This window comes from Petromyzon marinus, chromosome 6, assembly GCF_048934315.1.
Source record: "Petromyzon marinus isolate PM22_M1 ecotype Great Lakes invasive population chromosome 6, UKy_Petmar_22M1.pri1.0, whole genome shotgun sequence".
NCBI lineage: Eukaryota > Metazoa > Chordata > Hyperoartia > Petromyzontiformes > Petromyzontidae > Petromyzon > Petromyzon marinus.
This window is the reverse complement of record NC_133672.1, coordinates 11,735,281-11,762,404: the sequence shown is the minus strand read 5'-3', so window position 1 is coordinate 11,762,404 and position 27,124 is coordinate 11,735,281. Positions and strand designations below refer to the sequence as shown.

Here is a 27,124-nt window from a genome sequence, read left to right as displayed (position 1 = left end):
TGTTTCCATCTGTATAGGGATAAAGTGTTGCCCCCCCCTTTATATAGACGAAGAGCACTCCTTTAGTTAATTATTGCAATATATAATCCAGCTGTTCCCCAATTACCACACTCCCTCGGGAGTAGCCACACCGCCCAAGCAATCATCCTGGGTGTGCGTCCACATTCCATGCAATGCCACACAAAGTACCCAGCCCAACTCCATGCCAGCGTGGCCCACAGATCACGATACTTCGAACAACCACCATTACCTTCATCATCACCATGGACTTCAACCCTCAGTATTAAAGGTAAATGACATTATTGTTTTTTATTGTGTTATTTGAACATTTTTAAAATGACGTTGTGTATTGTATGTGTGTTTCCCTAACCCCCTATTTCCCATAAGGCTTGAGTATTGCCAACCGCGGCGGTTTTCAGTGATGTAACCCCCGCGATTGGCGAGGGATTGTCGTATTAGAGAGAGAGAGAAAACTTTTAACTAAACTAAGTTTTATTTTCTGCTGAGTGGCTGCCCCAGTAGCAGCGTCCTTCACGAGCCTCCTCCACAGAGGCCGATCTTGACACCGCTGGCACCGGTCGTCGGCAAATCCACTCAGCTCCACATCCTCCTGTATCACATCACTCCATCTCTTCTCCAGTGTGTTGTTGTGTATGGTGTGTTTGCGTTGTGTGTGGTGTGTTTGCGTTGTGTGTGGTGTGTTTGCGTTGTGTGTGGTGTGTTTGCGTTGTGTGTGGTGTGTTTGCGTTGTGTGTGGTGTGTTTGCGTTGTGTGTGGTGTGTTTGCGTTGTGTGTGGTGTGTTTGCGTTGTGTGTTTGCTTGCCAGTGGAACAATCGTGTCGCTCGAGAGAACGCCAAGAAAGCTGTGGTTGTGTGTGTGTTGGGGTGTGGGTGTGTGTGTGGTTGGTGTGTGTGTGGGTGTGTGGTTGGTGTGTGGGTGTGTGGTTGGTGTGTGGGTGTGTGGTTGGTGTGTGGGTGTGTGGTGTGGTTGGTGTGGGTGTGTGGTGTGGTTGGTGTGTGTGTGTGGGTGTGTGGTTGGTGTGGGTGTGTGTGTGGTGGGTGTGTGGTTGGTGTGGGTGTGTGTGTGGTGGGTGTGTGGTTGGTGTGTGTGTGGGTGTGTGGTTGGTGTGTGTGTGGGTGTGTGTGTGGGTGTGTGGTGGGTGTGTGTGTGGGTGTGTGGTGGGTGTGTGTGTGGGTGTGTGGTTGGTGTGTGTGTGGGTGTGTGGTTGGTGTGTGTGGGTGTGTGGTTGGTGTGTGTGGGTGTGGGGTTTGGTGTGTTGAGTGGGTGTTGCCGTGTGTTGTGGGGGTGTGGGGGGGTGTGTTGTCGGGGGTGTGGGGGGGTGTGTTGTGGGGGTGTGGGGGTGTATGTGTGTTGTGGGGGTGTGTTGGTGTGGATGTGTTGGTGTGTGTGTGTATGGTTGGGGTGTGTGTGTGTGTGTGGTTGGGCTCTGGACGGGTGCGAGGGGCTGGTAACCCCTCCACCTTCAATTAATTACCACTAAACCACGAGTTAAACTGAAATATGTAACTAATAAGCTTGTGCCGGAGGCCCCAGGGGGCCAGGCGTTTATAACGTTTCCTGGCCAAACCCCAATTGGCGGAGCCAGGAGATTGAAAATCTACCCTCGGGGCTCCTCCAGAAACAACGAAAAGCCACTACGAGTGGCCACGTGGAATGTTCGAACGCTCACTGCGGAGGAGAGGCTGCCACTCCTCTGTCGGGAGCTTGACCAGTACCGCCTGGTTCTGTGTGGCATTCAGGAGGTCCGGTGGACCGGCTCTGGCTCCTGCCACCATGAGGGGCGGACAGTCCTCTACTCGGGGCAGCAGACTGCCAAACAACAGGGTGTGGCTCTTCTTTTGAACAAAAGAATGAAGGGGGCGTGGGAGCGTGGCGGTGAGGTGTGGGAAGCTGTAAGTCCCAGGCTACTTTTGGCTCGCCTTCCCATCAACCGGAGGCGAGGAATGGTGGTCGTGGTTACTTATGCCCCCACCGAAGATGAACATCCGTGGAGGGATGCAGGCAAAGCCGATGAGTCAGATGCCTTCTATGACCTCCTGTCACAGGTGCTGGCTAAAGTGGCCCCTCGGAATAGAGTCATCATGTTGGGTGACTTCAATGCCCGAGTTGGTCATGATACTGGCACCTGGTCTGGAGTGATTGGAGGGCATGAGCCAGATCAGCTCAATAACAATGGTAGGAGGCTGCTAGATTTTTGTGCAGCCCATGGGCTTGTAATTACCAACATGCTGTTCCGGCATCGGCGCATCCACACAACATCATGGATGCATGCCGGGTCCAAGTAAGAACATCTGCTGGACTACATAGTGACGGACCAGCGGATGCGAGCCCATGTCCTTGACACCAGGACCTACCGTGGAGCTGATCTGCCCTCTGACCATCGACTAGTCATCTGTAAGATGCGCCTGCCATTCTTCCACTCCGGTGGTGGGTGTACACCCAAGACCCCATTCCAACCTAAAGTGGCCTGGTCTCAGTTATCTGATGAAATTTGCAAGCGAGAATTTCATCATCGCTTGCGGCTGGGATTGGCATCGTCCCCGACTCCTCCTGATGTCGAGGGTAAATGGGTGAGGTTTAGGACTGTGACTCATGCAGCTGCAATGGCTGCTTTGGGTACGTGGTCCAGACCTCCCCAGAGACCCTGGCTGACAGAGGAGGTGTTCAGGATGGTTGAGAAAAAGCGACAGGCCCACTGTCATCGGCTACAGAATCCCACGTCAGAGAATGAGGAGGCTTACCGCAGCCTTCGCTCGGAGGTTCGGAGAGCCGTGAGGCGCTGCAAGGATGGGTGGTGGTCGCGGGTTGCTGAGGAGATGGAGTCTGCCTCAGTGGCCCGTGATCACAAATCTCTATTTAACTCCATCAAAAAAGTAACCTGCAGCGCCACGCCTATTACCATCATTAGGAGAAAAAACGGTGACCCAATCTCTGACCCCCAGGAACAGGTTTGCAGATTTGCTGAGCATTTCTGTGAGGTCCTGGGGGAGGGAAAATCCCTCAGCCAGGAAAACATCGTGGCACAAAGTGAGGATGACCCTGCTGAGGCTGCGGTGCCTTAAATATTGGAAGAAGTCGCCCCCTGTGAGTGGCTGGCTGAGGTGCCATCTGTTGAGGAAGTACTGAAGGCGATCCGGAGTCTAAGACCAGGAAAGGCAGCGGGCAGAGATGATCTCCCAAGCGAAATGCTGAGGGAGGGCGGCGTTTGTGCACAGACTGCCCTATATGACATCATAACAACAGTCTGGACCACTGGACGGGTTCCGCAGGATTGGAAGGATGCCCTGGTGGTCCCCCTTTTTAAGAAGGGGGACCGCACAGACTGTAACAACTACAGGGGCATCTCACTCCTCAGTGTGCCGGGAAAGGTCTTGGCAAGGATTATTCAACATCGCCTTGCCACGCACGCTGAGGAGAGGCTTGCGGAGTCCCAATGCGGTTTCAGGAAAGGGCGGTCCTGCACAGATGCCATATTTTCTGTCCGTCTGCTACAGCAGAGGTGTAGGGAATTCCAACAAGACCTACATCTCTGCTTTATTGACCTGGTCAAGGCCTATGATACCATCAGTAGGCCTGGGCTCTGGGCTGTTCTTCGTGCTTTTGGAGTACCTGACCCTCTGCTCACGATCATTAAGGACCTTCATGATGGTGAGCGGGCCCGGGTAAAACTACGTGGCCGGGAGTCAGAGCCATTCCCTGTTAACCTTGGGGTGCAACAGGGATGTTCTCTGGCTCCCACATTATTTAACATCTATTTTGACCACGTAGTTCGTGAAGCCTTCAATAGCTGTACCGGGGGAATCTCCATATGGTACAGATATAATGGGAGGCTGATCGACGCCCGGGTGCGGTCAAGGGATGGCTCCCTATTGCTCAACCACGTTATGTATGCTGATTTGGTAATAGCTGCTCATTCAGAGGAGGAGTTGGAGACGCTGCTGCTAAGACTGGAGCGTGCCACTAAGAGGTGGGGCCTTACCATCAGCCCAACCAAAACTAAGCACCTGCCTGGGTATTTTGTACCATCGGACACTCCACCCCCACAACTCCCAATCGGTGATGGGGCAGTTGTGGAGAGAGTGGAGAGTTTCCCATACCTGGGCAGTGTGCTTATGACCGGCTCCAGTTTAACAGCAGAGGTCTCGCTCCGAATCAGTCGAGCGGCAATAATCTTTTCATCGGTTGCGTAACGCTGTGTGGAAGGTACCTGGTCTGTCGCTCCGCACTAAGCTTCAGGTCTTCTCGGCCACGGTCATTCCCTCCATTCTCTACGCTTGCGAAACGTGGACCCCCCTAATAAAACATCTTCGCCGGTTAGAAACATTTAGGCTGGCCTGCCTACGATCCATCCTGGGTTTAACCAGACTGGATTGTGTGAGGAGCTCACAAATCCTTGAAAGATCTGGGCAAGGTCCCATCGGTGAGCTCCTCCGGCGCGGAAGGCTGCGATGGCTGGGTCATGTAGCCTGCATGCCCAGCCACCGCCTGCCGAAACAGCTTTTGTTCGGTTGGATTGAGGGGGCTAAGCGGGCTTGGCACGGGCTAGAGAAGAGATGGAGTGATGTGGTACAGGAGGACGTGGAGCTGGGTGGACTTGCCGATGACTGGTACCAGCGGTGTCAAGATCGGCCTCTGTGGAGGAGGCTCGTGAAGGACGCTACTGGGCAGTTGGAGGTAGTCGCCCTCCAACAACAACGGAGGGCGGAGGAGCGACGTTCAGAACAACGAGCGGAGCGCCGGGTGGCTAAAGCACAGCAGGTTGGCACAGTAGGGGGCACAGGTGGTGCATCAGCCAATCATCTCAGTCATCTCTGTCAGTCGACCCGTGGCACCTGGGTCTGCCCCGTGACCTCCTGCCAGCGGGCGTTCGACACTTCACGTGGCCTCAGGGTGCACATAGCCTGGCACAAGCGTCGTGGTGACGTCACCGCCACTTAGTGGCGAATGGCGGTTGTTGTTGTTGGTGTGTGTGTGTGTATGGTTGGGGTGTGTGTGTGTGGTTGGGGTGTGTGTGTGTGGTTGGGGTGTGTGTGTGTGTGGTTGGGGTGTGTGTGTGTGTGGTTGGGGTGTGTGTGTGTGTGGTTGGGGTGTGTGTGTGTGTGGTTGGGGTGTGTGTGTGTGTGGTTGGGGTGTGTGTGTGTGTGGTTGGGGTGTGTGTGTGTGGTTGGGGTGTGTGTGTGTGGTTGGGGTGTGTGTGTGTGGTTGGGGTGTGTGTGTGTGGTTGGGGTGTGTGTGTGTGGTTGGGGTGTGTGTGTGTGGTTGGGGTGTGTGTGTGGTTGGGGTGTGTGTGTGTGTGTGGTTGGGGTGTGTGTGTGTGTGGTTGGGGTGTGTGTGTGTGTGGTTGGGGTGTGTGTGTGTGTGGTTGGGGTGTGTGTGTGTGTGGTTGGGGTGTGTGTGTGTGTGGTTGGGGTGTGTGTGTGTGTGGTTGGGGTGTGTGTGTGTGTGGTTGGGGTGTGTGTGTGTGTGGTTGGGGTGTGTGTGTGTGTGGTTGGGGTGTGTGTGTGTGTGGTTGGGGTGGTGGGTGTGTGTGTGTGTGGTTGGGGTGGTTGGTGTGTGTGTGTGGTTGGGGTGGTTGGTGTGTGTGTGTGGTTGGGGTGGGTGTGTGTGTGTGTGGTTGAGGTGTGTGTGGTTGTTGTGTGGTTGAGGTGTGTGTGGTTGTTGTGTGGTTGGGGTGTGTGTCTGTGGTTGTTGTGAGTGTGTGTTGGTGTGTGTGGTGGTGGGAAGCGACCTCGTTATGAAGAGCAGCGACACCCCCCCCCGTCCCTCCTGCAGGCGGCGGGCAGAGAGCGAGCGGGGCGAGGGGAGTGAAGACGAAGATGGAGCCACCAACGGATCTGCGCAGGCGACGAACGCCCGAGCAGCTCGTCGTGACGGACGAGCTGGAGGAGCCTCCTGCTGCTGCTGCTGCCGGGAGCCACGGACTCACGGCCGGGCAAGTGGCTCGCAGGGCCAAACGTTCGGGGGGGTGGGGGGGGGCTTTTACGAGCACTCGCGATACAAACGTTCGGGGGGGCACACACACACATACACGCACACATACACGTACACACACATACACACACACACATACACGCACATACAAAGACAAATATCCCCCGTATAGCCTTAGCAGACTGTAGGGGCAAGTGCTGTTAGCGAGCACCTATGAAGGCCGAAACGGCACACGAGGGGGTGGGTGGCCAGCACCACGCCCGACCGCCTTTGTCTCCCTAGTGGCAATGTTTACTACACACCGCACCAGGTACTCATTTGAGGCTGAGTCGACCTAGGGGAGGCCCAGGACCGGTTCAGATAATCGTCACTGGTGTTGGCCGTGAGCGGGAATCGAACCCGGGTCGCCAGGTTCATAGCGCAGCGTAGCGCTAACCGATACACCACCGCTCCCCACATCACATACACACGCATACATACACATATACACACATACACGCACACACATATACACACACATATACACACATACACACACGAAAGACGGCAAGAGGCAGATCGCCGCCGCCTCCTTCGCTTGCCAACGCGCTGCTGTTGCACAAGTGCCGAACGTTCTGAACGGGTGCCCTTCGTCTCTTAACCAAGCGACGATATTTAAGGCTGAGTCGACCTAGCGGTGGCCGGAGGAGTGTTTTTTTTAGATATTTCCGCGGCTGATGTTGTGCACTGAGCGGGAATCTAACTGGGGTTGGCTGGGGCTTGTGGTGTACGCATTGCGTTGTTGTTGTTGTGGAGGGGGCAGGCAATGGCGCTTCGCCACAGCACGGGGTGCAATTGCACGAAGAGATGCGTCGTCATCGTCCTTGTAGTCGTCCTTGTTGTCGTGGTCTTTGCAGTCGTCCTTGTTGTAGTCGTCCTTGTTGTAGTCGTCCTTGTAGTAGTCGTCCTTGTCGTTCACGTGGAGCATTATGCGAATCGTGGCACGCACTGAGTGCACGCAACGCACACGGCATCGAACACACGGGCTCGTGCAAGCATTGTCTAGAGACCTCTGTGTGTGTCTGTGTGTGTGTCTCTGTGTGTCTCTGTGTGTGTCTGTGTGCGTGTCCCTGTGTGTGTGTCTGTGTCTCTGTGCGTGTCCCTGTGTGTGTCTGTGTGTGTGTCTGTTCTATAACGGGCCCCGAATAGCAATCCATGTCGGCAGCGTCGTCGGCACCTTCGGCACATTTGGGCCACTTGTGTTGGCCATGCCTGCGCGTGATTTAACGACGTCGAATGTAGGCGCATGCTGAACTTCTTTCGCACCGTACGTAGCCAACCGTGCTAATAGGAGGCGCAGAGAAAGGACAACAATGAGTTATTGTTGCTGTCGTTAATGTGAGCTCGTTCATGTGAATGTAAGCATGGCTGCGCCAGTGCACGATGCTCTGGGTCGTCCTAGACGCTTGTAGTATGTACTGTGGGGCCGTCCATAAATGACGTCACGCACCTGGGGGGGGTCAGACATTTGTGACGAGGGGGGGGGGGTTTGAGAAATGTGACGTCACATTAAAATGCGCAACTTTAAATAAATATAGACAACACGTTCTACTTAATTAAATAGACGTTTTAATAAATGTTTTCTCCTACAACATCAGAGTGCAGCGCCACATTAAATACGCACTACAATGACAATAGTTTAAAGCGATTTGAAGCATTTTTTATATATATTTTTGGGGGGGGGGGGGGTCGCAGAGCTTTGTGACGTCATATTTGAGGGGGGGGGGGTCTGACTCTTTGTGACGCCTCGTGACGACATTTATGGACGGCCCTTGTTGTGGCTTTAGCGTGTTTATGTTGTGTTCATCTGACGTTGTTTTGCAAACGGTTACCATTTTTACCGAAACACCTAGGCACGGCACAGCATTGCTAATGCCTGGCGATGAAACGTTCGAGAACAATTATAGTATAAAGAAAACAGCGATTTATTTCAAAGCGTGTATTTACATGTCTCCCACCAATCTCAATTGCACTTATTTACAGAATTGTGACGCGCTCGGGTAAGATGTGGAGCCATCACTGTCACAATATTCAATCACCTGTACGAAGAGGGTTATCAGAAATGAGTGGGCTATCTACGAAGAACTCTACATGGAGGCATACCGTACTTTAACACAACATAAAATGCACACTAACAGTTCATTGCAGAGAGCAGGGCACGTTTGCAGTACAGTAGTTTACTTAATGAAAGGCGTGGGTGCAAAGTACACATTGAACACAGGGTTTTTAAAAAAAACTTAAACCGGTTTAGTTCTCGTAGAATGGCCCAGCACTGCAGAATATATCCATTGTTCTGCATTATTGTCTCACATTTCAGTTGTTCTCTACTGCACTTAAATGTGCCACAGAATGAACAACTGTATACAATGCTGCAAGTTTCCCATCTCATTCATGGTCATGAATTAGTTTTTAACTTCACGGTAACATTTCCATATACAGTACTGCATTATACTTGAATGAGTTTGTTTCAATCAGCACAAGGGTTGTTGCATAATTTAATAATTGCTGCTCTTGAACAAGCCATGATGTGCATTTTCATCATATTACTATTAAAAATGATCTATACATCGGATTTTCCTGGCTGGCTGCTGGCTAGGCTTCTCTCCACCCTAACAATAACTCCGTTGTTCGTGGCTGCGGGCCTTTGCCATTGAAATGGTGGAAGACGTTTACTAATGGACAGCGACACCGAATCGGTGGGAGTAACGAATGCAGAAGACTGACCACAGAACAACGTCTTCACTACTAGTTTGTGTTTGCTAAATCTATTGGCAAAAATCCACATACAGTGAGGGAAAAAAGTATTTGATCCCCTGCTGATTGTGTACGTTTTCCCACTGACAAAGATATGATCAGTCTATAATTTTAATGTAAGGTTTATTTGAACAGTGAGAGACAGAATAACAACAACAAAATCCAGAAAAACGCATGTCAAATATGTTATAAATTGATTTGCATTTTAATGAGGGAAATAAGTATTTGACCCCTCTGCAAAACATGACTTAGTTCTTGGTGGCAAAACCCTTGTTGGCAATCACAGAGGTCAGACGTTTCTTGTAGTTGGCCACCAGGTTTGCATACATCTCAGGAGAGATTTTGTCCCACTCCTCTTTGCAGATCTTCTCCAAGTCATTAAGGTTTCGAGGCTGACGTTTGGCAACTCGGACCTTCAGCTCCCTCCACATATGTTCTATGGGATTAAGGTCTGGAGACTGGCTAGGCCACTCCAGGACCTTAATGTGCTTCTTCTTGAGCCACTCCTTTGTTGCCTTGGCCGTGTGTTTTTGGTCATTGTCATGCTGGAATACCCATCCACGACCCATTTTCAATGCCCTGGCTGAGGGAAGGAGGTTCTCACCCAAGATTTGATGGTACATCATCCCTTTGATGCGGTGAAGTTGTCCTGTCCCCTTAGCAGAAAAAAACACCCCCAAAGCATAATGTTTCCACCTCCATGTTTGACGGTGGGGATGGTGTTTTTGGTCATAGGCAGCATTCCTCCTCCAAACACGGCGAGTTTAGTTGATGCCAAAGAGCTCCATTTTGGTCTCATCTGACCACAACACTTTCACCCAGTTGTCCTCTGAATCATTCAGATGTTCATTGGCAAACTTCAGACGGGCATGTATATGTGCTTTCTTGAGCAGGGGGACCTTGTGGGCGCTGCAGGATTTCAGTCCTTCATGGCGTAGTGTGTTACCAATTGTTTTCTTGGTGACTATGATCCCAGCTGCCTTGAGATCATTAACAAGATCCTCCCGTGTAATTCTGGGCTGATTCCTCACCGTTCTCATGATCATTGCAACTCCAGGAGGTGAGATCTTGCATGGAGCCCCAGGCCGAGGGAGATTGACAGTTTGTGTTTCTTCCATTTGCGAATAATGGCACCAACTGTTGTCACCTTCTCACTAAGCTGCTTGGCAATGGTCTTGTAGCCCATTTCAGCCTTGTGTAGGTCTACAATCTTGTCCCTGACATCCTTGGAGAGCTCTTTGGTCTTGGCCATGGTGGAGAGTTTGGAATCTGATTGATTGATTGCTTCCGTGAACAGGTGTCTTTTATACAGGTAACAAGCTGAGATTAGGAGCACTCCCTTTAAGAGTGTGCTCCTAATCTCAGCTCATTACCTGTATAAAAGACACCTGGGAGCCAGAAATCTTTATAATTGAGAGGGGGTCAAATGCTTATTTCCCTCACTAAAATGCAAATCAATTTATAACAATTTTGACATGCGTTTTTCTGGATTTTGTTGTTATTCTGTCTCACTGTTCAAATAAACCTACCATTAAAATTATAGAATGATCATTTCTTTGTCAGTGGGCAAACGTACAAAATCAGCAAGGGATCAAGTACTCTTTTCCCTCACTGTAAAATGTACATAACTTAAATCTTGTGCATTCTATAGCATCCTGTAACTGAGACGTTAATGTAGAATGACCTAAGTGCTTCATACTTGCACTATTGCCATTAACAATGCATTCCACTGCACTTCCATTGCCGGTGGTGGAAAAATATGCACTTATCTCAAAATGTGGTTAAAAAAATGGAAAGCCCATTTGCAGGCTTCCTATGTTGGTAAAACAATAGATTGTCTCCTTTATTATCAATCATTGTCATTCATTTTATTTCCATCTTTGCTAACTCAAACGCTGCCAATAGTTATTAAAATACATTGTGAATTTTCACATCTTGTTTTTGTGTTTGTTCCCGTGTGCGCAGATCGGTAAGCGGCCGTGCATTTCGCCTTAGCATTGGGATCATGCTTCTTCTTTTGCTGATTCCTCTGGCTATTTTGTGCCTTTTTGTTGACTCGCCCATCAATCCGCAGCCCTACAGGTATGTACTGGTGATGTATCGCATTCTACTCATGCTGCCTATGCAAATACTGTGTTGTAGATACGTTTATCGCACATATATTCCATTTTACTCAATGTAGCACAATGCAGCAACTAACAACAGCAAAACAATCAATATATTTTAGAAATAATACGAAAGATTAGTCATTATATACATTTGTTGTACAGCTTCTACCCATTTTCCACTTGTACATCCGAGCTGTGCCAACAGAGGGGCCCTCAATACATCGATGATTTTACACTGGCTATTTTCCATGCCGAGCCAGAACCAACCCATGATGCATAGCAAACCCTTGCCCATCACAGGGGTTATGTTCTGGAAAATATCCACAAACTCAAAGGCATATGGGAAAACTATGGTTTGGTTCGCGGTTCGTAATACAACACCCCCTCCTATTGTTTGCTGTTACTGTATGTTAACCCAAACATTTAACAGGAAGTATTTTGATGTAACGTGTATGGTAAATGCATAGAATGCAAACAAATCGAATGTAGTGTTCAAAATAAATGTGCAGCTGAACGTCACTGCCTCACTGAAGGCTGGGCATACAAGATGGAGACAAGATGGCGCTGGTGTTCTTCTGCAGCAACATCATCGCGAGCAGTACAGTTACGATGCATACAGGAATTTCGTGGTCAACTGCGAATAGTCAAGCTAAAGGGGTGCGATTGGCAAACTGTACCTCAATTAATAACAATACAGTTTTTTTTGGTCACGTAAGGTCTACGTGTTAAATTGTACCTCAATACGTTTGGCGGAAAACCGAAATGGTTAAAGCCAAGAGAGTGAAAGGTTTGCTGTACTGGCCTCTTGAGACATCTGCATCTGGTTCAGAGACAAGCAGGGCCATGGGCGTGGCGATTGATGCGTTAATTTTGTGACATAAGTCAGTATACCGAGTACACAGTGTCAAGTCATCTACATGCGTCTTTACCCGTTCATTACATGGGACATCAGTGGCACAGCTTTGCTTCTGCGGTGGAAAAACAATGTGTCACCTGCTTGAGCTACGCCCGGCTGGGTCGGTACAGCCCTGGTGTGCCACGGTTGTGCAGTCGAAAAAGGGTATATATAGTTCACGCAAGTAAGTTGCAAAAGGTTATGTTTACTGATATAACGGCAGCCCGTCTGAGCTGCCCGGTTTCTACAACCTCAGGTTAATGTTATATGTTCTGTTGCTATAGTTTCCTGATTTATGTATCGGCAAACATTTCATTTAATGGTTACCAATGAGAGATTCAAACTGCACAGAAACTACTCCGAAATGGTTATGATGGAGGGGCCATCCATAAATGACGTCACGCACCTGGGGGGGGGTCAGACATTTGTGACGATGTGTGACGGGGGGGGGGGGGTTTGAGAAATGTGACGTCACGTCAAAATGCGCAACTTTAAATAAATATAGACAACACGTTCTACTTAATTAAATAGACTTTTTATTAAATGTTTTCTCCAACATCAGAGTGCAGTGCCACATTAAAGACGCACCACAATGACAATAGTTTACAGTGTTTTGAACTATGTTTTATGGTTTGGGGGGGGGCAGACTTTTGTGACGTCATATTTGAGGGGGGGTCTGACTTTTTGTGATGCCGTGTGACGAAGGGGGGGGGGGGGTAAAAAATCGTCCAAAATCGCGTGACGTCATTTATGGACGGCTCCAGATTTCGGGCAAATGCACTGTCAATCCATGTGCACAGACATTGGAAGGATGTTTGTTTTACGTTTCGTTATGTACTATGGCTCTTGAACTGTTAAGCACATCTCAGATTTGAAATGTTCGTGAACTGAGCAAACATGTTTACCGAGTTGGTAACACTTTGGTATACGTATGACTTTTCAACAAAAATAAATCAATACTATTTTTTTCGATCACAGAGTGGGAAAATACCTGAACGGATATTGAGATCCAGTGCTGTAGCCAAGGACGGGTTGACGGGATGACTGGGGATGGCACCTTGCACCAGCTGTCTGGCTACGGCTGTTCAGATGACCGTGATGAACAGAGCAAGGTTGTAACATATAAATCGTAAGATTGAATGGAAAAAAATCGATCAAATCTGTCACAGGTTATCCTTGGAGCTGATTGTTAAATGTCACCAGAGTCAATCACTGGTTATGAAAGTTGTGGAAATGAGCCGTTTGTGGGTGGTAAGTTAAACATATGAATTGTGTTAATGCGCTGTTGCCACAGATCTAGTGCTTAAATCAGAACAACATGTTTCTTTGAGAACATTTGGAACTAGATACATGCCGATACGGTATTTTTATTGTGTTCAACAGAATTATAATTGACTATCTTTACCTCGCGTGCGTGTTGCCTTTTAACATTTCCATTTGATGTATTGGCTAATGTTCTGTAGCGACCACTATATTACGGTATACTATTTAGATATTTTATTAGTTATAATTTATATAACTAATAAACCGACTGATGAATAAAGGCTTCGCCATGCCAATTGATCATGAGCATAGTTTGACCATACGCTGGTGTTCAGTGTGGATTGGTGGTTAAGGGTGGAGGCAACCAATTTAGATATCACTCACCAGTGATGCTATCCATGACCGGGAACTGAACTCAAGGGAATGGGTTCAGAGGGCAGGGTGCTGACTATTGCACCACTGCTCAGCTCTAGTGTACTAGTAATGAGCATCATGATAAACTTAAGATTTATAAAATGAAAATAAATGCATATTTGCTGAAATTTAAATGATGTGTATTATTCCTCTTGTCATTCACCTTGATACAACTCTTCATTCGTGATGATGAGCAGATGTAATAGGATTAAAAAAAAATAAGCATTTTTGGCACTTTTGAGAAATTCTTTATTGAATCCAGAATACATTTTTGGATGATAAATGATACCAGAGTCATGTTACCAAGAATGCGCTTGCATGCTGTGCAAAATGAACATGTTTGTTCTGTTGCCCATGAACCTAAAACTGCTTGTCATCTCCCTGCCATGCTTTGCGATTGCTCTGTGGCTACGCTCCGGCAGCTATGCAGAGCCGCCCCCGTTGACGGGACTGCTGCAGCCAAACGAGAAGCTACGTGGAGTAGAACGGCTGTTCCAGGGTCAGCTCATGGGCCCAGAGTCCATTGTTACGTTGGGAGGTAAATTGAACAAATCCCTATAAGTATGCCACAGTGTTTCATTTAGATTAAAATATTGGACAATGTGCAATAACATTGACTCGCAGTAAGACATTGAGACGCCCACATGTCACTGTGATACCCACGGAATGTCACGGTTCATCTGCATAATTAATATTTATTAGAAGTTTTGCTTAGTTTTCTACAGTGGCCATGTCAGGGTTGTGTGTATCCAGCGTCGTTGATTAATGTGCATTTAAAGCGACCGACCACGTGATATGGGCGATGGAAAAAAAAACTTACCGTCAACTTGAGATTACTTGAATTATCCAGTCAACCTGACATGACCACAAGTGCGGAAAGCATTTCAGAATTGCAAACCGCCACACAGTGTTAACAATGGCACACATTTTTGCAGTTGTAAGTCAACAGATGGTTCCATTATCAGACAAAGAACTGGTTGTAGAATGATTGAGAGTGGATTTGTATTTTCTCACCAGTTACTGTTATCACTAAAATAGATTGAAACCGATGCTAGATTTTCCCATAATTCTTGCAATGAGTAATATCCAGTGAAATCTGTGAGCAGTTGTATTTTACCACTCTATATAACAGCTGTGGCAGGAAATGACTTACATTGGAAATGAAAACAAATATCCTTTATAAAATATAGGGCCTGCGTAGAATGTATTCTGGTCTGCTTTTCATTAGCTGCAAAGTTCCAATATGGCTGAATGGAGAATGTTTATATTTCATCGGCAGGTTCTGACTTGTCTATTATGTTGAGCAAACTGAATTTATTCAGCGATAATATTCCATGGATTATGATTGTAGACCACCCTGTACTTTAAATGAGTGTTGTAAAAACTTTTCAATTCACCGTTTAACCAATGCATTGCATTCGCTGCTGATCTTTCAATTGCAACTGAGATTTAGATTCTGCATTGTTTGTATCCTGTCTTTCAGATGTGCTCTATACTGGAACGGCTGATGGACGAGTTTTAAAAATTGAAAAAGGGGAAATATCCACACTGGCAAGATTTGGAAAGCCACCGTGTGGTAATGATTATTTTTTTTATCCATTTGTGTGCCAAAATTACTCCAATTAATCAATATTTATTTTGTGCCAATATCGCCCTCAATATAGTAGGCATCGGTGCATATTACAACAGAACGGGAACGATACAGGGGGCACAGCAACAGGAATGAAAAAAGAAACCCGTTACGCCATCAGCGGCTAACACCGACTGAGAAAAACAAATTGCAACTGTGTGCAAAATAAAGTACAACCGCATACAACGAATAGCTTAAGAAAATAGAAAAGTAAGTAGTAAATAAGACAATAAGTAAAACACTTAAAAAGTAAGTAGTAAATAAGATAATAAGTAAAAAAAACTTTTTCCCTTAAATTTTTGATTTGATCGAATTACAGTATAATCCAACCACCTTTTGAAAACGTGTGTCTCAAAGCACTATGGTCGGGTAATTTAGTGTATATGTTTTTAAATACTTTATCACATTTATATCTATAAATTCCAGAGACAACCAACTGACGCAAGCCATACTTCCTGCACCTGCTTCCTGTGTGCAAGCTGCCACAAACGGGTGTATTTTGCTTGTTCGTTTAGAGAGGGGTTCACATTTGCAAACCTGTCCAGAGTTTATTGCACTTAAATTGCTGTATTGATAAAGCAATTTTGCTGCATCAATAATTTAGTTGTTTTCATTTATTTTACCTACGTGACTTTACCGAAAAAACCAAAGAGTATAGTGTTTTGTTTATATATGGTTGGGCCTCTAATATGTTAACTCAGCCCTCAAATGAGTACCTGGTGCAGTGTGTAAACATCATAACCGGAATGATAAAGGCGGTCAGGCATTCTGGCCACATCACCACTTCGTGTACTCTGCTGACCCCTAATAAGTACCTGCTTACAGTACTCTCTGTAGGCTGCACATGGGGATCATTTGCACAGGCAGACTTCACTTAGCGTGACCCCATAGAACGCTGATGCATTCGAGCGCTCATTGTCCTGGAGAAACATTTTTTACAACAGTGAAAATCAAATCAAATCTACAAAGCGCTTTACGAGTGAGAACATGCAGCAGCACTGACCGTGGAAATGTACCCGAACCCATCGCTCTCTTGGCCAATGAGAGCGACGTACGCTCTGAGCCAATCAGCATGCCCCCCCCGCCCCCCGCAATTCCATTATCACGATTCGTGGTTGCGATTGCATTAAAAAAAAAGATTTGTTCAGCCAGGTGAGAACTCAAGGGACCGGGATAGTCTAAAGGCTCCACCTAAAATAAACCACACATTTAAACTGAGGGCATCACTAAGATCACAGAGGTCCTGGAGCTCTTCTCTGAGAATGACCCAGACGACTACAACGTCTTCACCCACCGTTGCCTTGTACGAGTACACTAGGATGCACTCATGAGTACAGGACATAATACTGATATGATCATACATTATTATTTGTTATTTATGAAATAATCTTATCTTGTCGAAAATGTTTATTGCGCCTTTTTCAAGGTGCTTCACAGCAATTATACAACTGTGCATATGATATTGGTTTCAGATGAAGAACGGGGTTATTACAAGTGGTGTTATTTTAGTGACAATAGAATGGGCGCGAGTGTTTCGGAGGAGTTGTGGTAGGCCTGGTCGTAGCTGGGGGGGGTGACGGGAAAGCTGGGAGCCAGAAAAGTGTTGAGGCATTGCATTGGGAAGACAAAGGTGGTCGGCCCAGGGGTGGGGGGGAGGGGGAGCTGGGCAGGGGATGGGGGCCTCCGCGAGTGAGTCTCTGCGCCGCCAACGTCATCCATGTCCACAAATAATGTTCACCACCTGTATTATTATTATTAGCTCTACTAGCTTTTTTGCCTGTCCAAGGACGGGTGTACGGTATATTGCAGTAAATCTAAAATATTCAATTCAGCTCATGATTATTAATGAGGGGGGGGGGGTTTCCCCATGTGGAGTGACGTCACCTGCTAATGGTTATTGTGGGGGGGTGCACCAGGTGGAGTGACGTCATCTGCTCATGATTATCAATGAGGGGGGGTTGCCCCATGTGGAGTGACGTCACCTGCTAATGGTTATTGTGGAGAGGTGCGGCATGTGGAGTGACGTCACCCGCTCATGATTATTAATGAGGGGGGGGTTGCCCCATGTGGAGTGACGTCACCTGCTAATGGTTATTGTGGAGGGGTGCGGCATGTGGAGTGACGTCACCCGCTCATGATTATTAATGAGGGGAGGGGTGCGGCATGAGGAGTGTGCGACCTTGTGCGTTGTGTAAATTTCCACGCAGGCATGAATATTAATTAAGGGGGGGGGGCCTCTTTTGCAGTGATGTCACGCACGGATGTAGCACTGCTGCGTAGATGTATTTTTTACCGTCACTTTCTGTAGATAAACGTCATATTTGAAGCAACTTTGCGTAATAAATTATTTAATTCAGCTCGACTTTCCTCTGCATTTGTGTAAAAATCCACCCACTCATGAATATTAATGAGGGGGGGGGTGGGCCTCATGTTGAGTGACGTTACGCACGGGACTGTCAGACATTTCTGGGTGATTTTAGCTCTTGCTGACATCTCAATGAAGCCCTCGTATGTTGCTCACAGGAAAGACGCTGTCGGGAATGCATCCCTATGTATACAGTGGAATCATGACCCCCTTTTAGCACCAATTCAATTGGCGCTCCCTTCTCCAGGAATGCATCCCGAGCGCTGAGCGGGGGGGGGCTGCCTTGTATTTCCTCCTCCGTTTGGGCTTTTTTGCCAAGCAAGCCATTCCCTCGTGCTCATGCTTCGCACTGCACGTGCTTGCACTTGCTCACTGCGAACTGCGCGGGATCCATCGTGTGCGCGTAATGCAGGGCGCCCGGAGCTCGAGCCCACGTGCGGGCGACCGTTGGGAATACGTGCCAGTCCGAACGGAACACTGCTGATAGCCGACGCGTACCTCGGTCTCTTCCAGGTCGATCCCGTCACCGGTGAGCAAACCTCTTTCCCGAGACTCGGGGGGGGGGGGGGGGGAGTTAGCAGGAAGCCACCTGCGCTCTTGCAATCAACTCATGAACCACTCCAAATCATACCGTTTTTTTGTTTGCCTGAAAAAGATCATTTATAATGTGCCTCCATATGCAGCGTTATTATCAAATTCACTTATGAAAGAAATCGTGACATTTTTTTCAGGAGTCAAAGGTATCCATGATTTGTACAGAAATTGCATGCTGATTGCTATTCCATGGTCCCTCATCAAATTACTCGATTGGAATCGACAGTGATCATCGCCCTGTCCCACGAAAACTTGGGAGGACCCTGCTGAAAAAGATTCATGAGAAGTTGAGTCTTTCCTGGATATAAAAGCATAACGATCGTAATCATGGTCCCCTGAGATGGTGCATAACACTTTTTGTGCTGGGGAGTCTCGTAGCTTGAACGAATGGAGTGCTTTGGCCATTCACATCTGGCAACACAACTTTGCTGATGAGACCTAGGAGATCAAAACTCGTCCAGAACTTGCCTGCTTAAAATAATGCTGATGCCTATTGGTTGATGGACTCATGAATATTATTAGAAGGAATGGACTTTATTATTTACTTACACAAAGTTTAAGCACATAAATTCGTCAGAATTTCAAACTATAAACATTCCCCCATGTACCATACACTTGTAAAATATATATGCACATTTATCTTCAGGAATTTATTTTTCCCTGTTGCTCATGTATGACCATTCAGTGTAGCTAAACAATGCCATTTCTCTCTGTACAGTTTATGTATTTTTTATATATGAAATTGGAACCCTAAAAGCTTGTGCATTCATAAGACCGCAATGGCAAAGGGAGGTTTAGGGGATTATATTGCACTTGAGAGCAGAATGGGTTAACTTTGTTATTTTTTTATACCATACTGTATAGCATCGGCATGTTTAACAGAGCATGTATACATTTGTTTCTTACCCATTTAATAGTTTATGAGGTCCATTTGCCAAAAAAAGGAAAATGTTTTGTTACCCGAGGAAAAAGCAGTGTTAGTGTTATCATGACCATCTCTTTGTGTAGCCCTGTTTTGTTGAAGTTAACGCTTAAAAGTCAGTACAGGTGCTTGCAGGCACATCTCACGAAATTGGCACAGAACAGATAAAAATAGGGCATGAGTACTGCAGTGAGTCGTGCTACATGATGAAAGTAAATAAATAATCTGCAGCCTGGTACCAGTTTGACATAATGAAGTCTGACATGATTCCATTATAAAAAGCTTGCAAGCTGACATTAAGGACCCTAAATCTGAAGGGTCTTTTCCAATTTAATTTACATTATTAATTTTCTCGTAACCACTTTTGCACACAACATCATGGAGTGTTTGAAATGACAATGAACGTATTATCTTGCATACATCTCAAATAAAAATATATTTTTTAATGCCATGCACCAAAACGTTGTTCACAAATGTGGAGGAAATGTATAATTTACATAAAAACAACAACTGGCCTTACGGCACTTGTCAGGATATAATTTAACGAATTCGACCGAATTATAACACGATTCTTCATACCAATGCATTGATATCCAAGTCAATCCAATTCTATCCTTCCACTAAGATATATGGAATCTATTGAATTACTGCCAAAAGTCATGCAAATAATTCTTGAGCACAACCAAAAGGCTTTTAAAATGTGGTTTTTGCACCCCTCAGAGCAATTGTGACAGATTTGGGTGAACACCAATATGCTGAAAGAGCACCTGATTACCAATCCCAGTAAATAACCTCTGGGATTGAATCTTCCTTGCCAACTCACAGCAGACCCGCTCACTACCTTTGCAATTTGGAAGTAAACGAAAGCTTGCCATGCGATAGCGCAAACACCAATTAGACCTTCGACCCACTATGAACCACTATGAACTCCGAACATTCGACAGAGACATTGAAGCAATCTACAGCACATCAGCTGAAGCCATTTCTTGGCTAACTAATCTGAACATGGACTTATAAGTTGCTATTCATCAAGCCATGGACAAAACTCGATCAATGTTTTTCTCACTCTACCACAACTCAATGAAGAATGTTGAGTTTGTGATTGGACATGCAAAGATGCTTCAGTCCAATCGCTAAAGTTCTTACGCTTGCGATAGTTGAATGGGATTGTCGTGCATGACTCGCCTTGTGTGCCGCTTGCTGGCATGATGGACAGGCAATGTCTTGACCCTGGTGTCATCCCGAGAGCCGGTGGAGGGCCATCCCATGGGCTTCATCAATGACCTGACGGTGACCAGTGACGGCACCAGGATCTACTTCACAGACTCGAGCAGCAAGTGGCAGCGGAGAAACAACCGCTACCTGGTGATGGAGGCCACTGCTGATGGGCGGTGAGGCCTGCGATGGAGTGGCTTTAGCGCAGAGGGAAGAAGGCTGGGAAGTGTAATGTATGAGATTGTCCAGGCATCCAGGTTGGCATTTTTTTATTACTATTTTGAAATGTGGGGTCCAATTTCTGAGTTCTCTCTCTCTCCACATTATTCGATCTATAGCCATCTCCACAGGAGCATTGCATGCATGACATGGGATTTAGAAAAAAAATACATTTTAAACTTTCGTGTGGTTTTTTAATAATAGGGCTTCCCCTCTGGCAAATGAGGTGCTTTTGTATTTTCAGAGGTTTTGGGTGATATTTGTGTTTTTTTTTTACATAGGCAGTCACGTATATTATTCCACTAAACATGTTATTTAATAACCATCCTTGTTCAGCTGAAGCATGAGTACAGGAAACCCTCCTTAAACCACGCTCAGGAGTGACTCAGCTGATGATGCCAATCATAGCACCAAACTCGTCCAGAGTTGCGACTTTCCCCATCTGTTGCCATGTTCTGATTAGTCGAGTAATTAAACTGGCAATCAAGAGAGTCATTGAGTAGTTGAATATATAATCATATACCCCAGCTGTACTCTGATCATTGAGTAGTTGAATATATAATCATATACCCCAGCTGTACTCTGATTATTGAGTAGTTGAATATATAATCATATACCCCAGCTGTACTCTGGTCATTGAGTAGTTGAATATATAATCATATACCAAAGCTGTACTCTGATCATTGAGTAGTTGAATATATAATCATATACCCCAGCTATACTCTGATCATTGAGTAGTTGAATATATAATCAAATACCCCAGCTGTACTCTGAACAGCTCAAGAGTCCTCAGGTTATTCGTCGGGGGGTCTTGCCTCCCAACATAAATTGGCTCGGCAGCTTCATATACCCCAGCTGTACTCTGAACAGCTCAAGAGTCCTCAGGTTATTCGTCGGGGGGTGTTGCCTCCCAACATAAATTGGCTCGGCAGCTTCTGTTAAACAAGTCACACTTTTTGATTTAAAGCTTTCGTGACTGCAGGGATTCATATTCTTGGTTCTTTCGGTAAAGTCACGTAGAAGGGAAACAATAAAAATATAAAACAATTAAATTCTCACAAAGATAATTTTATTGTTTTATATTTTTATAGAAGGGAAACAATAAAATTATAAAAATATAAAACAATAAAATTATCTTTGTGAGAATTTAATTGTTTTATATTTTTATAATTTTATTGTTTCCCTTCTACGTGACTTTACCGAAAGAACCAAGAATATAAGTCACACTTTGCTGATGACAGCCTAACAACGCCTTTTCAATGTGTTTGCTGGTAACAATTGCACTGTTGTTCAGGCTGTGACAGCTGGAGCACACGTGACAGCTGGTGTGTGCGGTGGTGCAGTCTGTTCGAGTACAACATGGTCCAGGACTCTCTACGGCTACTCATGGACGGGCTGCGATTCCCCAATGGCGTGCAGCTCACACCTAACGAGGACGCGCTGCTCGTCGCTGAAACAACCATGGCAAGGGTGCTCAAGTAAGCCCTGTCGACCTCTTTCCTACTGGCACGTCAGAGCCGCGCTAGCATGGGGGTGGGGCCCTTCCGGTACGTGTGGGTTTTCCACTGGTTATTTGCCGAGTCGAGCCAAAACGAAACTCAAACTCTTTCCTCACAAGACAACTAAAATTGGCTTGGCTCAGGATCAGAGGGTTAGGGCACGGTTAAGCATTATCATATTTGCATGTAACATCAACAGCACCTCCGATTAGCACGGTTTGCTACGCACGGTGCGAAAGACGTTCAACAACCATGAGCGTGCTCTGGAGAGCCACGTGGCGTCACGTGTCACGCATACATTCATTATGAAGTTACGTGGCGTGGAAACAGGTGATACGCAAGCACTAATCTGTACCTCTTGCCTCTAGCTTTCTCATCTCTATCTCTTTTTATATTGTATCTTTCGTTCATCTCGGTAATCGGCATCTTGATAACTCTCGGTGGGCTACTCCAAACCTTTGACCCCTGGTCTACCAGTTGAATAAAGCTGCTGCAAACCATATACACTCTCGCTTCAAACACACAACTGCCATTGAGCACAAGTCTCGAATATATTTTCTGCCTCAAGGCACCTAATTTAACATGCACTGTATGCCACCTGTTAATAATTCCCATCGACGGTTGTGTTTCAGCTGCCGCAGACACAGCCTGCCCACGCAGTGACTACACAACGTTGCTGCACCTTGCTTCTTCTGCACCACCTTTGGCTTCTTTAGCGATTGTTAACCCTCCCCACCTGTCCACAGGTATCGTCTGTCAGGACAGCTGGCGGGCGCAAGCGAGATCTTCGCAGACAACCTTCCTGGATTCCCAGACAACATTCGTGCAAGCGGCACCGGCGGATACTGGCTGGCCATGGCTGGGGTGCGGCCCAACCCTGGTTTTTCTTTCGTAGACTTCCTCGCACCGCGGCCTTGGCTTAAGTCGCTCATCTTCAAGGTGTGGATAATGCATATTGTCAACTTGTTTCGATGAGTAATCAGACATTTACTGCGAATTATGCTATTTGATTCAGAGTCCTGATTTGAATCTAGAATCCTCTTTTTTGTCTTTTACCATCTCGTTTGTGTTGTTTGGATGTTTTCTGTATCTCTTGTACAGTTTTGTTGACTCCATCAGTCTGTGTATCGTCAGCATATAATTTGCATGAATTGTGAATAATAACTTAACGTATGCTTTGCTACATGAATGTTAATTACACATATATAACGTCAGAATTGCCAATGAGCATTGTCAGCGAATTCCAAATGCTGCCAGTCTGGGCTGTTGCCACAGGCGCACTGTACAGTGGTCAGGATGTTCTGTGCCCTCGTGCGCCCTCGTGCGCCCACGTCCCTGTGCACAGGTCCTGAGCCAGGAGGTGATCATGCAGTTTGTGCCACGGCACGGCCTGCTGCTGGAGCTGGGCCCAGACGGCGCAGTGTGGCGCAGCCTCCATGACCCCGCGGGAACGATGGTGCCCTCCGTCAGCGAGGCCCATGAGCACGATGGATGGCTCTACCTGGGCTCCTACCACGCCCCCTTCATCTCACGCATCCGGCTCAGCAAGATCTAGGAACTTAGAGCTGCAACCTGAAAAACACGAGTGAACAAGCAAGCATGCATTGCGAAGAAGAAGTAATTTGTACATTCTGTACTTGTGCCACTCGCGCAATGCCAGGATATTAAGGAGCTGTGTTCCGTTTCGCGGATGGGTATATCCTGCAAAACAACGAATTTCTCTCACGAAACATGTGAGGCAGTGTCCATTCGTCCGTTCATGAAATTTGCAGGTGGTTTGTGTCATTGAACGAAAGATGGCACGTAAAAAAATATATAGTCTACACTTTAAAAACAATGTGTGCCGTCCATTTTTCTTTCATCCGAATAATTAGTTTATTTAACAAAAATATGACTGGTCATGAGATTGTATTTATTTCAGCAGGAAGGGCCCAATGAGCTGTTTGGCTCTCATGGCCGTCCTGCGACGGTACAGAAGTTGTACAGTACAGATCTTGGTGACCATTATGATTACATAGCGTGCGATACAAAACATGAAGTATCGGTGTGTGCGTCACGTTACAGGAATAGGGAATCGGTGGAAAATGGACAAAAAAAACACGACTACATATTTTAAGGAACATAAATAAAGGGAAAAATAAGTCACTTTAAATATACCTTGTACACTCTATGATACGTTAACATTGTGTTTCCTGAAAAACTGCCTCCAATGTTAATGATGTGGAACCTTACAGTGTTAAAATGAGACTGTCGTGACATAAAACCATATACCAAACGTGGTGATTCATTAACCACAAATTACAAGAGTGGAATGTTAGGGCCGCACCTTTTAGCGTAGAATCAATCTTTGTTAACATTTCAAATCAGCTAGGATCGTGATTTGATCAGAATCCTATGGTAGGAAACCTAACGGTTTAGGAGTTGCTATAATTTAATTATCAATGAAAATAACATTTAAAATGAAGGGTGATTTATGATCACTGAGTTTTTTTGCCTGCACTGTGCAAGCACTGGACCTTTGTCAGCTGACAAAACGTATTTGTTTATTGACATGAACTCTTGCCCCGTTTGCGCCAGGGGATAAATATCGAGAACTCCGTAGTGTAAACACAAGCAGCTAATTCAGTCAGTTTTTGCTCGTCACCATAGCGTTTATCAACCAGTAAAATACCGTGTATTGTTCTCGGTATTTTGTTTTCCATTAGAGTGCATATATACGCATAAAATGTACCCTATTAAAACAGGCACCACAGGACACGTGTCAATGTGCTTGGTTGTTTTTTTGACCAGGGAGGTCAGGTTCTCCAACGTGTAAAGTCGTCGAGTACATGGGATAAACCTACATCTACATTTAAAGTACCCTGCATAAACTATTGCAATTACTTCTATACTCTATAAAAATTATGAATTCACACCAGTGAATAAAAAAAACAATTATTTGCCAAATGCGTATGTACAATTGTTCACATTGTTTGAAGCATTTTTTCGCTATTTACATTTGTCTGAAAGATTAAAGAATCGTTGACAATATGACTTGCCTTCTAATGCGTTCGTGTTCAATATGAGTGTACATTTTTTATCGATCGTATATTATTTTGGCTCATGCGTAGAATCGTATGTACAATTAATATTTGTTTTAATCCATTCTAGTGAGTTGCCCCGCTATTTTACAAGGGAGGTCCGAGGGCACAGGAACAACAAAGACCACATCAATATCGCAGAGAACGAGTACAGGGTATGTAATGGGTTAATGTAACCTATACAATACCCTAGAGGTCACAATGGTATTTATGATCCATTCATAAATCAATCCACGACCCTGAATCATGACCCAAATGCTTTCGCGTCGAGAGGCGCTTCGGTTTCCACGGCTCGTGTTCAGTACTCTGTTAACAGCAGGTGGCGACATTGCACGAATTAAAAGACGAGACTCAAATATTTATAATTTTAGACGGTCATCGACTTACGAACACATTTTTTTAAAATACCCCGTTATTTTGCCCGGTAAAGCCCACTGAGCTTTTATCTATTTTTCCGAAGCGACCTGGTCACAAATGATAGCTCAACGAAGTGGCTTATGTGGAAATGTATAGCCATATACTCTAAACGCATGTCTCTAAATGTTAAGGGGAAAACCGGATGACCCGGAGATATTTCGTTCGTAAGTCGGACGGTTAGTGTTATAAAGTTTGTTACGGTTCAACAAAAAAGGGAAGCGTTGTTAAACTCATTAATAAGAATAAATATTGTACATTTGCAAGTAACACTGTAAAAATACTGCATAGTAAATAAAACAAAAAGTAACGTAAATTAGTCCTGATGATGGCGTGCTTGTCGGAAGGGACGCAATGAGTCACCACAATTGCACACAAACTGTAGGGACAATCTTGATTTGAAGTTTTCGTGACTGCAGTGATCCATACTCTGGTGCTTTCGGTAAAGTCACGTAGGTATAAAAGTGATTTAATTTATTTTATACCTACGTGACTTTACCGAAAGAATCAAAGTGTAGGGACAAGTGCTATTAGCGAGCACCTATGAAGGCCGACACGGCACAGGAGGGGGTGGGTGGCCAACACCACGCCCGGCCGCCTTTGCCTCCCTAGTGGCGACATTTACACACCGCACCAGGTACTCATTTGAGGCCGAGTCAACCTAGAGGAGGCCCAGGACCGGTTCAGATAATCCGTCACTGGTGTTGGCCGTGAGTTGGAATCGAACCCGGGTCGCCAGGTTCGTAGCGCAGCCCGCTAACAGCTATAAACTACCGCTCCCCACACTTTAACACGCACAAACACCCCCAGTGTGAGGCTGACTCGTTACATCTCGCAGAGGATCGCTTCGCTGAACAAAATAGTTCTGCGGTTCAGTTTGCAAGTTCGAGTTTTAAGTCGGTGTAAAAAATATATTTCATGGAAGCTGGTTCGCAAGTGCAGGTATTTGTAAGTCGATGTGCGTAAGTCGAGGACTGCGGTTGAACAATAGGTGCATACCGTAATCTACAAATCAAGTTATGCGACTTGTTGCAGGGAATATCCAACTTAGTATGATTAACAGTCCACTCATGTAATACATCTCCCACAATCGCATAAAATTCGTTTCATGATATTGTCTTATTATTTGGAAAATTACAAGGCCATTCAGTACATTCTGAATAAGCTATAAATGTCTTATGGCATTTTGTTAGGTTTTTCTTTATCTGGTTTCCCCAGGACATCATATTTTTCAGGTGGCTGTTCTGGGAAATCTATAAGTCTTCCCAGGACATTAAAAGTCTCGGTTAATGTCAATTGGAAAGTAATAAACCACCTAAGACAATGCTTTTACACTACATTTAGTTCTCCCCTTTTTTAGTATTGTGAGATTTTCACCCATGAATCGCCCAGTTTTTTGTACCTCGGAGGTGGCAATTCTAACATTTGTCCGTGTGTTCCATTGAGAGTTACAGAGTACATTATGTGAGCACATTTAGTTCATATGATGTATTCATGGGGGCAGGACAGAACTACATACCCCCAGCATGTCACGAGTATATGCAGAGTTGCTCATTAATTCATCTCGATTCAAGTTGGGCAGAAGTGTAACACCTTTTCTAAATTGGGACACAAATCAATAAATGCAACTGGCTTCAAAATGCACTGGGGACCCCCCTTGTTGCTAGGAGCGAACATCCCAGTATCACTGTTAACCCTCCGCCTCCAGATTTCAGGGTTCTTTTCTTTTTTTAGTGCCCACACTAATGACATCTGGAAAA

The 27,124-nt window shown here is 45.8% G+C and overlaps 2 protein-coding genes across 8 annotated transcripts in view; one reads left to right on the top strand and one right to left on the bottom strand.

Moving 5' to 3' along the window:
* Positions 1 to 5,885, bottom strand: part of ABCD4 (ATP binding cassette subfamily D member 4) — a 31,450-nt gene extending 25,565 nt beyond the window's left edge. For all 3 annotated transcript variants that reach the window (XM_032947951.2, XM_032947954.2, XM_032947955.2), the window contains exon 1: positions 5,751 to 5,885. The gene's annotated coding sequence lies outside the window, so the exon portion shown is untranslated. The remainder of the gene's footprint in view (positions 1 to 5,750) is intronic.
* APMAP (adipocyte plasma membrane associated protein) lies at positions 109 to 24,900 on the top strand. Of its 5 annotated transcripts, XM_032947958.2 has the most exons (10): positions 109 to 289; positions 5,795 to 5,954; positions 10,712 to 10,828; positions 13,849 to 13,964; positions 14,910 to 15,002; positions 17,834 to 17,950; positions 20,154 to 20,328; positions 21,715 to 21,849; positions 22,617 to 22,809; positions 23,216 to 24,900. In XM_032947958.2, the coding sequence occupies exons 1-10, from the start codon at positions 169 to 171 to the stop codon at positions 23,423 to 23,425; spliced, it is 1,437 nt and encodes a 478-aa protein (XP_032803849.2). In that variant the 5' UTR covers positions 109 to 168; the 3' UTR covers positions 23,426 to 24,900. The 5 variants fall into 5 exon arrangements, with proteins under 5 accessions (XP_032803849.2, XP_075921166.1, XP_075921168.1 ...); XM_076065051.1 differs by lacking the exon at positions 109 to 289 and having other exon boundaries at positions 5,828 to 5,954; XM_076065053.1 differs by lacking the exons at positions 109 to 289; positions 5,795 to 5,954 and adding an exon at positions 6,473 to 6,555.
* The last annotated feature ends 2,224 nt before the right edge of the window (positions 24,901 to 27,124 follow it).